This window comes from Empidonax traillii, unplaced genomic scaffold (assembly GCF_003031625.1).
Source record: "Empidonax traillii isolate 1590-97213 ecotype Southwest subspecies unplaced genomic scaffold, ASM303162v1 scaffold1610:size235594, whole genome shotgun sequence".
Lineage (NCBI taxonomy): Eukaryota > Metazoa > Chordata > Aves > Passeriformes > Tyrannidae > Empidonax > Empidonax traillii.
The window spans coordinates 139,019-150,099 of NW_020956803.1; the positions used below are offsets into that span (position 1 = coordinate 139,019).

General features: G+C 49.9%; 1 protein-coding gene across 1 annotated transcript in view; it reads right to left on the reverse strand.

Annotated features, from left to right (window-relative positions):
• The window catches only part of GALNT17 (polypeptide N-acetylgalactosaminyltransferase 17), a gene marked incomplete at its 5' end in the record, with an annotated part of 154,198 nt that overhangs the window by 109,425 nt on the left and 33,692 nt on the right, over window positions 1–11,081 (reverse strand). Inside the window, one exon of the mRNA XM_027908092.1 lies at window positions 9,263–9,460. Within this exon, the coding sequence (XP_027763893.1) occupies window positions 9,263–9,460 (198 nt within the window). The remainder of the gene's footprint in view (window positions 1–9,262; window positions 9,461–11,081) is intronic.

The window sequence follows — 11,081 nt, forward strand, 5'->3', positions numbered from 1 at the left end:
GCTGGACTTGACAAGAACATATCAGCCAGTGCTCTGGGCTGTGCTGGGTTAACAGAGACCAGTCCTACTGCCCCAGCCTCCCCTCTCCCTACAGACACCTGATTGCTCTGCTGCATCAGGCTGGAGGAACATCCTTCTCCCCCTAGAAAGGTGAGTTTGCCCAGGCATTTGCTGTGACATCCCATGGATGGAGGGCTGTGACATGACTCATTATCCCCTGCCCTTCCTCTCTAAGTCACTTTTGTCTTTCCACACGTCCTTCCACATCACCAAGGTCCTCAAGATCCCATAACATTCATTTCTGGAGCTGCTGGGCCACACTGGACCCACACTCCCCTGCCATGGCCAAGGGGCTGCTGCACAGGGAGATTTGTGGTGTTGATCCTTCCCCACTGCAAAGCACAAACCCACAGCACAACTGGCACGTGAATGGAAACGTTCCCCAACTGGGAAACATTCCCTCCAACTCCCCTGAGAAGCTGCAGGAAATCAAATTGAAATGCCAGGATTTAAAATACTCCAAGGGCAAAAAATTTTCAGACAGGCTGAGCAGTGACCTAAACAAGTGAGGGCAGCAGAACCCTCGAATCACAGAATCATGGAGAGGTTGGGTGGGAAGGGACCTTAGAACTCATCCCATTCCATCCCCCATGGGCAGGGACACCTTCCACCAGCCCAGGTTGCTCCAGCCTGGCCTTGGACACTCCCAGGGATCCAGGGGCAGCCACAGCTTCTCTGGGCAACCTGTGCCAGGGCCTGCCCACCCTCACGGGGAACGATTCCTTCCCAGTATTCCATCTCTGTTTGAAGCCATTACCTCTTGTCCTGTCCCTCCATCCCTTGTCCCCAGTCCTTCTCCAGCTCTCCTGGAGCCCCTTTAGGCCCTGCAAGGGGCTCTCAGGTCTCTCTGGATCCTTCTCTTCTCCAGTTGACCGCCCCAGCTCTCCCCGCCTGTCCCAGAGCAGAGGGGCTCCACCCTGGGGGCATCTCTGGGGTCTCCTCTGCTCTGCTCTAACAGGTCCATGTCCTTTCTCAGCTGAGGAGCCCAGAGCTGGAGGCAGCTCTGCTGGTGGGGGTCTCCCAAACCATCAGGAACTTGGAAAGTGCCCTTCCCCAGCTTTTTCCACTTGCAGATTTCCAAACTTCTTTGCCCTGGAGCCCTGGGATGAGGAGGGATGGCTCTGGCTGCTCCCACCCCTGTGTGCACATGTAACAAACACCATGAAAGCATTTTGAGGTTTAACCTCGACAAGATTTCACTCAGACATCCAGCACAGAGCATCGACCCGGGGCCCTGTGCAGGGAGAGAGGGGGGTAGTTTGTAAAAGCCTCTCGTGGTCCAGGGCAGAGCCAGCTGGGAGCTCCCAGGGCATCACTTACTGCTCCAGCCCACGAGGAGGATAACAAGGATCTATTTTTCCTTTAATTTAATCTCTGCCTATTTATGCACCAGCGGCTGCAGAGGACAGTGAATTAAAGTGCACATGAAAGGAAATCATAGCCCTCAGCGCTGGCTCTCAAACACTCTTTAAAGTCTGTTTGATGAGTGCCTGTTCTGGTTTGTCACCGAGGACAATCGGCTCCATTATCACCCCTTTGTTTACAAAACCCACCTCAAAGTCATTAAATACTTCCCTTCTGATGAGAATAGATCGGCTTTGGCCAATAAATCACTTAAATGCCATCTGCCAGAGGAAAAAAACCCCACAAAAACCAAACCAAAACAAAAAGCCAAATTCCCCCAACTCCTTTTGGTGTATTTTTTCCCCTCTGCTTTGGATTCAGAGAGAAAATATGTTTGTATAACCCACCACCAGCAGCCTCCTCCTGGGGAAGTGTGAACAGACCACAGGGAAGGCTCTGCTGGGCTTTGACTTCCAAAATCACTTCATGGCCCACTCTGAAACACTTCAGCCAGCAGGGTACCAGCTCCAAATACTGGTGTTGCCCCAGATTGTTTTGTTTTCATTAAAAAGATTATTTCAGTGCAAACAGGCTCTCTGAAGCTTAATTTTCCAAGCAATTGTTAAATAATTCAATACCCATCTTTTCTGTCTCTTTAATGCCTCGGAAAAAATCAAAACCCTTCACAAATTAAATGCCAAACCCTGTTTATTCTTTCCTTTTCTAAAACAACTCCAACTTCAATAAAGGCTGTTTTTGTGACTTGGGCTCAGATTAAAGGTTCTGTCAGTGTTTTTTTTTTTTTTTTTTAAACCAGGAGCATGATTTTTTTTTTCTTTTAATCAAAATAATTCTCTTAGGCAAAGATTTAAAAACAAAAAGAAATGGTTCCAGTGTGGTCAGTGTGGTTTTCTAGATAGAAATGGATTATATTACCATTTTACACCAATATATTATGGTAATTAAAATCCATTTCTATAAATTATGGAGAATTTGCTCCCTTCACCCTGTGTTCTCCACAGCTCAATGTCCCTTGTCCAGTTTTAAAGGCTCTGCAGGAAGAAGTTTCTCTGAGTGGTGCTTGAAGGAGGACTTGAAGATTTACCTGGAATAACACCTTGAATTTGGGGTTTATAGAATTATAGTCCCAGGATGTGCTGAGCTGGGAGGGACCCCCAAGGGTCCTGCAGTCCAACCCTCAGCCCTGCACAGGCCCAGCCCCAAGAGTCCCCCCCTGTGCCCCAGAGGATCTTCCAAACCCTCCTGCAGCTCTGGCAGCCTTGGGGCTGTGCCCACTGCCCTGGGGAGCCTGTTCAGTGCCAACCACCCTCTGGGGGAAGAACCTTTGGCTGAGATCCACCCTGAGCCTGCCCTGACACAGCTCCAGCCATTCCCTGGGGGCTGTCCCTGCTCCCCCCAGATCACCCCCTGCTTCTGGATGCAGCCAATCCCAAGGAAACTCTTCCCAAAATAAAGAGATCTGAGGTGCGACAGAGACTGGCCATGCCCTGGGCTGCTCCCAACCAGCTCCAGGTGCTCAAACCTCAGGTGCCCCCCCTGCCCAGCAGAGGCTTTCCAGTTTTTCAGGCAGAGACATAAATCTTCACCTTGTAAATCCTGACACCATCACAGACTATTAGACACCCTCCTTTTACGTTTTGCACTAAATTATGGGACATTAAACAGGGCCAGATGAAGGATTCATCGTAAAAAGGCCCAACAGCAGCAACCTGAGCCCCGACATGTCCAGGTTTCTCACACCACAGGGAATCTCCATGAAGTTTAAGAGCTTAAAATTAGAGCATTAGTGAGTGAAAGTCACTTTGTGCAGAGAGTTAAGGATCACTTCTCCCAGTACTCTCAAAATAAAAATCAAGAGAGTCAATTTAAAGGTGGTTTTGTGGTTTTTGTTTTTGTTTTTTTTTTAATACATGGCCTCAAATGATCACAAAAACTCCTCACAGCTGAAAGGATAACCCAAACTGAAAAACCTGAAGATGTTCTTCTCAAAGTACTTCTGAAGCTGGTAAAGCACTTGATGGTTTTAATTTAATCTGGAGATGGATGACAAAGTTATTGAGGTTGTGATTCTGACCTAAATCTTCCCTCTCTGAGCCCAAACAAGACACTGCCATTAACTAAACACTGGACAGGAAACTGCAGCCAGAACAGGGCGGGGAGGAGAACCAACCTTCAAGGAAAATGAAGATTTGGGGGTCAACACAGAGCTTTGCTTCCTTTGACCTGCTCAGAGAAAGGAGGTTTAGAGGCTGGGACAGATCCCCAGTCCCATCATTTTATCTCTGTGTTTGATTTAAATTTTATAGGGAACCACTAAAGAGCTCCATAAATGTTGGGATGTTCACACATCCCATCCCTCCAGTCCAACTCATCCCATCCCTCCCTGACTGAAAGAAGCCTCAGGGGTTAAACCAAAAGAGGAAAGAAACACACCATTTGTTTAATTAAAATAAAGAAAACAGTGAGTTTTTGGGCTTTGGAATGCCATCATGGGATGATGGCTGCAGGAAACCCCATGGAAAAATCAATAGCTAGTGGTTTCTGGAATTAAAAACTAAATTAATAAACTTAAAAAATGAAATATGACCACAAGTCCCTCTGCTCTTACCACAAATGAAAGGCAGAGCCACCAGAGTGGGACACTCAGCCCCATCTGAGGTCTGTGACCCAGGGGACAGTTTCTATGGACACAAGCATTTTGTTAAGCAGCAGATGAAGGCACCTTCTCTCCACTCTCATGTCGTGCCCAATAACCTCAAACCCCTCTGTTTGTCCCCTCTCAACCTCCGCATCGTTTACACGACCAGGAGGAGGGTCTGCTCCTTCCTCAGTGCACTGCAAGCACAAATTCATTAGCATTTGGGAGGCTGAGATAACAGGTAATTGGGTGGGTTAATTGAAATTATTTTCATCTTTAGAAAAGCCCCAAACCAACAGCCTTTCTATTCTTTCACCATCCATAACTCTCAGCCCCGATTTGCTCCTCACAGTGATCTTAATACTAATTAAATGAGCTTTTGTCTTCCAACACCAGTAAAGATTAAGTGCCACATAAAGCAGCTGCAGCACAGCCCAATCCAAAATCCAATTTACCCTCCCAGCTGGCATCCACACACTGGTGTGCTTGGAAAGAGGCTTCTTGGCAACTCTGAAGTCACCTGAGGACCTCTCCCTGAGCCCCAACACGTTCTGGGAGCTTGGTCACTAACAGAGCTATTCAGCAATGCTTTCTCCTCTTGGAATCCCCTGCTCTGCCCAGCCAAGTGTGGAAAACACAAAGAGAAAGTCAGGAAATTGTAAATAATCCATCTAATCTCTCCAGGGAGGTGGTGGAGTCACCATCCCTGGGAGGGTTCAGAAACCAAGCAGATGTGGTTTTTCATTGTGAGGTTTATTGGCCATGAGGGTCCAAAGCTGGATTTGATGACCTTGGGGAGCTTTTCCACCCTTGATGATCCAGGGATTTCAATAACAGTATGGTCACAGCACTGGTGAAGGACAAGCAGCAAAGCTCCAGGATTCAGAACCTGCAGAAAAGTGGGACCACCCCAATTTCCGTGCTCAGGGAAGTATCCCCTGTCCCCAAGGCTGCTCAACATGCCCTCCCTGCTTCCTGAAGAGACCCAGATGCAGGAGAGCATTCCACTGAATCAGACACCTCACCCATGGAATTAGAAAGCAGGAGGCTGAAGCACAATCTGCACATCCAGCTGGGAATCCTCCAGAGATCAGCAACCTCTGATCAGCAGGAACTGAGCACGTCAGGCAGAAGAACTGCTGGCACTGGGGTTTGCAACCACCAGGGCTGCAGCATCAACAGGCTCCAGAACCCAAGAAGCCCCCCCAAAAAAATCTCATGTTCTGTCAGGTGGGCAATGAATCATTCCTGGAGATGCTGAGAGAGGAGATCCCACCCTGGGATACCCCAAGACCAGGTCACCAATCTGCAATTTCACAGCATTTCCAAAGGCCTTCTTTGGATTCCCCACAGGACACTGAAAGCATCAGCTTTCTCCCATTTTTGGGGGACTCACGGGTTTTCTGGACTCTCAGCAAACCCTGACTGATTTATATCATTCATAACAAAGGTCTGAATAAATCCTGGCTACATCTCCTGCAGCAAAGCACAGCCAGGTTCTAATTGAAGCACAGATTCAATCAGAAACCATCAGAACCAGGAAACCCAAACAGCCCTGCAGGAGCTGAGGCTGATGAAGATCAGGATGCGTGTGATGACCATTTCCAATGTCACTTTCTGTCTGCCTCCTGTGGGAGAACTGATTTACACACGATCCATTCCCCAGTAATCACAGTTTTATCTTCTGGACAGAGAGTCTGGCAAGGAAAGCCTGGCTGTGAAACCAGGCCCAGCTGAGTGCTAAGACTGAGGGATCTTTGAGTAGCAGGATTTTAAATGTTAATGGGAAAAAAAATCCAGAAGAGGATGTATTACAGACTCCAGGTATTACACAGCATCCCTCCCAGGCTATTTCTTGTAGGGAAATCATTGGATAAACTTGGAGCCTGGAGCCAGTTTGAGACTGGGCCATATTTTAGATGCCATCAGCTCTCTTTGCCTGGATATGTAATTCTATCTAGTGAATTATCCAGGAGAGAAAATTGCCTCCAAACACATTCACCCTCTCTCTGCCTCCAGTCCTGCTGCCACATATTTGGTCAGGGCTGACCCTCCTGGGCTCACAGACAGGCTGGAGCACTCCTGGTGGGCAGGGGAGCTCCTCCTGGGGCTGCCACCATCTCCTGGCACCGAGAGAGTAAACCCAAAAATAAGGAATAAACTGCTTTGCTTCCCTCCCACTCTTTCATCCTAAAACATCTATAAAAAACTAATGTACCTCTGTAGACTATAATTTCCAAATTTCCTCTAATCCCATGCATAATTACATGGAGCACTGCACTGGTATCCCTTCCATACAAATATTGCTATAAAGTGCAGAGTTTTCATTGCATTATACGACAAAAAAATGACTGTGCTCATTTATTCTGGCCCATATTTGGTTACACAACCTAATGCAACGAGACAGCATTTTTCATTAGCTTTTTGTTGTGGACACCACCCATTTATCTTTCTCATAACCCTCCCCCTCCTCCCCAGTGCATGCTAACAGTGTTATTGTAGTCAGCTGTTTAATTATTTAACAGGGCTGGGAGGTTACTGGGTTGCTCAGAGCAGCCCTTTCCTGAGGCAGCTCCTTCCACCCCAACTCCCTGGAGCCCCCAGGCCCTGATTCCCCGTGGCCTCCAGCAGCAGCATCCACAGATCCACATTCCAGGTGCCTTCAGCGCAGTCCAAGTGGACACCACGATATCCAGCCTTGTTGCTGCCACTCAGGTGCCTCCACAACCTCTAACTCCTGGCGGTTCAGCTCACCAGGGAGACCCTCAGGATTGCATGGGGATGATGGGGCATCACCTGCCCTTAGGCTGTCTCCAGAAAGGTTGCAGGAATCCCAGAGCAGAGTGAGAAACCCCTCACACCTCCCAGCTCCTCCCAAGCACTGACTGTTTGCAACCAGCTGAAACGCAGCAGCACACACAGCCCCATGGCCTGTCCACATCTGAGCCCCACCCATGGCTATTTTTAAACAGAAAACAAGCACCAGAACAACCCACTGTGACAATCTGCCCAACAGAAGCAACTCCCACAGCAAACCCTTCCCTTCCACAGCAGCAGAGAAAACCCTGAGGCAGCACTTGGCCAGAGATTGTAGTTCCTGCAGGTTCTCAGCTCTGAAGCAAGGAACACAAGATCTGTTGGCAGATCTGGAGTCACACCTGAGTGTCCAACACCCCTGGGACCCCATTTCCACTCCTGGCTCAAAGGGAACCTGTAAACTGGTTCATACCTGGGCAGGCTGAGGCAAAGCCTGGTCCTGAAGATCCCAGTCCCTCCTCTCACTGAGTGCTGACCTGCACCTCTTCAGGCTCACCCAACCCTTCAGCTCCCCACAGCTCTTCTCCTCCTCCCCAGCTGATCAGTGCTGCCTGTCCTGTCCCTGCCCATCCCCTCTGCCACCAGACACCAAATTCCACCAACCAGCACCATCCCTCCCCAGCTGGCTCTGCCACAGCTCGTCCTCAGCCCCTCCCTCAGCACCAGCAAACTGAACCTCAGCCCCCACTCCTGGAGCACAACGAACCAGATATTTAAATGTCATGTTGGAGGGGTCCAGTTTCCTCAGCGCACTTTGATGGGTGGTTTTTGAAACCCAGGGTGGTGTCACAGTCCCAGGGGACATTCCATCTGCCAAAGCATTCCTGTTTCTCCCAAACACAGCACTTTAGTCAATAAAAGAGATTGTTCTTCCCTCCAAGTCTTTATTGGTAATACACCCACTGGCTGAGAAAGGTTCATCCCAACAGAAATGATCCACTTTTATGATCCTCCAGAGGCCCCAGACTGGCCAAGGAGCTGCCACCACACCCACCTGCAGAGGCTTCCTGAGCTTCCCCTCCTGTCAGTCCCAGCCACCCAGCCCCTCCTTTAACAACTCCAGCAGCTTGCACTTGGTCAAAGTAACTGTTTATTTGTCAAAGGCTTGATTCCTGTCCAGAATAAACTGTCAGTTCCTCCTCTGATGGCTGAGTTTGCTGTCTGGAACAAGGGAGCCAAAAGGAATAAAAAAGGTCTCAGTGTAAATGGGAATAGACCTGATTTCAGCTTCCAGGGATTATGTCATTGGGCAAAGCACAGATATTTTGGTTCAGGATTCCATCAGGTGGGGATGTGCACGTTTGCAGCTGTTCTCTGCCTCTCCATACAATCCAAGTAAGGATCCAGGTGTATCTTACCCACCACCTGGCCAGAAACCACTGCTGATCACAGCAGCACTGCTGATCCAGAACAACCCAAGACACATTTTTCCCAAGTTTTCCCTGAGAGGAGCTGGACTGTCCGTTCCAGAAAACACAGTGCTGCATGAATCCACAACACAGGAATAATCACCTCGTTCCTTAGGATTTGCACAAACTTAACACTGTAATTAAGGCAAAGCCACTTTGTCACAAGCAGTAAAAGACTGGTAAAAGCAACAGATTGTACAAATCTCCACAGTTCCTGAACTTCCCCAGTGCTCTTGCATATTGGTACAAAGAAACACCCTTCTCCAGATCCCTTCCAAACCCTTCCTGGCTGTGTCACAGCCTCTCTGAGCTGCCAGGGCTTCTGACACTCTCCCAACCCCAAGGTGGCTTCCTCCCTTCATCTTCCTGCCCTTCATAGGATCTCAGAATGGTTTGGGGTTGGAAGGGACTTTTGAGACCATCTCATCCCACCCCCTGCCATGGGCAGTGACACCTTCCACCAGCCCAGGTGGCTCCAAGCCCCGTCCAACCTGGCCTTGGACACTTCCAGGGATCCAGGGGCAGCCACAGCTTCTCTGGGCAACCTGTGCCAGGGCCTGCCCACCCTCACAGCTAAGAATTCCTTCCCAATATCCAATTTAAACCCACTGTTAGTGGGAAACCATTTCCCCTTGTCCTGTCCCTCCATGCCTTGTCCCCAGTCCCTCTCCAGCTCTCCTGGAGCCCCTTTAGACCCTGGAAGGGGCTCTCAGGTCTCCCTGGAGCCTTCTGTTCTCCAGGTGAACCCCCCAGCTCTCCCAGCCTGGCTCCAGAGCAGAGGGTCCCCAGTCCTGGGAGCATTTGTTCCCAATATCCCCTCTAACCAGTCTGTCACTTTGAAGCCATTCCCCTTTGCCCTGTCACTTTGAGCTCTTATAAAAAAACCCTCTCCACCTTTCCCAGGGGCTCCTCCACATCCTGGATTATCCCCCTGCTGATGGGCAGGGAGCCACTGCAGGTGTGCAGGATGTACCTGATGGGCAGGGAGGGGTCCCCAGCGTCCCACCAGTCCTTGGGGGGGCTGATGTACATGCACCACAGCTCCCAGCTGTACCCGTGGGCAGAGTTCTCGTAGCGCTGCACCTCGAAGTTGTCCTGCTTGATGTTGTCAATGGAGGGCAGGATGACCCTCTTCCGGTTCTCCTGGATCCGGGAAAGCACCGGCTCGGCCCTGAGAGGGGAAAAGGAGCAAAGGAAGGGATGGTGAGTTCCTCCCAGTTCCTCCCAGAACCTGCAGGTGGGCACTGCAGCTTCCATACAGTTTCCTCCCAATATCCCACCCAACCCTGCCCTCTGGCAGTGGGAAGCCATTCCCCCTCATCCTGTTGTTCCTCCAAAGTCCCTCTCCAGCTTTCTTGGAGGCTCTCTTTGGTAAAAGAAGGTGCTCCTCAGTCTCCTCAGTGCCTTCTCTTCTCCAGGCTGGGTAACTCCAGGTCTCCTGTCCTCCAGCCCTCAGAGCATCTTCGTGGTCCTCATGTGGACCACCAGGTCTGTGGCTTTCTTGTGTTGGATGAAAATACGAAGCCTGGCTTGAAACCTCCCCTTCTGGGGAGCATGAAGGACATGCTTTGTTCAAACCATGCTTGAACTAGCTCAGACCAAATGGAAACCCCATTTCCCTGGCAAGAACAAGGGAAATCCTCTTTCGTCCTGATACACTTCCCAGAGAAAAAGGGAACCCTATGTCAAACTACTGAGACGTCGATGTTTTAAGACGAGACCCAGTGAGTTCGTACAAGTCTCGTCCCCCAACACGAGTCGGTGGCAGACGGGACCCGAGGGAGACGGTTGTGTTCACCACTGGACGTGAGGACCACGGAGGTCGTCACCCATGTTTTGTGAAGAGGGAGTCAAGCCCTCCCTGCAGAAACACCTCCTTTCAATTCCTAGACAAGAGGCTCCAAGGGCTCAGTAAACAGGAGCCTCCTCAGTAGATCAATAAAATCAGATGTGAGGACTTAGTGACCTGGAGAGAGGAATGTTCAGCTGGGAATACAGATATCAGCACAAGAGACAGCTCCTGAGGACACCCTTCAGCTGCACTGCTCTTGCAGAGTCAATAACTGTGCAGAACTCTTTGCTTCTTCCACAAATATGGACCATTTACTCTTTACACTTGGTTAAAGAAAAAAAAAAAATCCCTCTCAGGCTCCTGTCATGATACAGATTCAAACTTAAGCCAGTTGAGCCCAAATGTTTTGAATCTCTCTGAAAAAAAAATCCTTGAGAAACACCTTTTGCTGCCTCTGCACCTCTGCACTTCTTCCCAGTAGCAGAGGAAATAAATCAATCCAAAGCATCTGAGCCTTCCCCACTGGGATCCAGCTTCAAAGAGCATGGAAATGGGAAACACTTTCTCCTTCAATCCCTTGTGATTGGGCTTCCTTAAACCAACAGAAATTACTTAAGGCTAAAGGAATGGGAAATCATCCTGAAAAATGGAACCAGGGAGCAGGGAAAGTGCAAAAAGGGAGGGAAGAGAGAAGGATTAGAGGAAACAAGGGCAAGGGAAGGTTTTCCCAGAATCCCAGAATCACTGAGCTGGGAGGGACCCCCAAGGATCATCCAGTCCAACCCTCAGCCCTGCACAGGCCCAGCCCCAGGAGTCCCCCCCTGTGCCCCAGAGGATCATCCAAACCCTCCTGCAGCTCTGGCAGCCTTGGGGCTGTGCCCACTGCCCTGGGGAGCCTGTTCAGTGCCAACCACCCTCTGGGGGAAGAACCTTTGGCTGAGATCCACCCTGAGCCTGCCCTGACACAGCTCCAGCCATTCCCTGGGGGCTGTCACTGTTT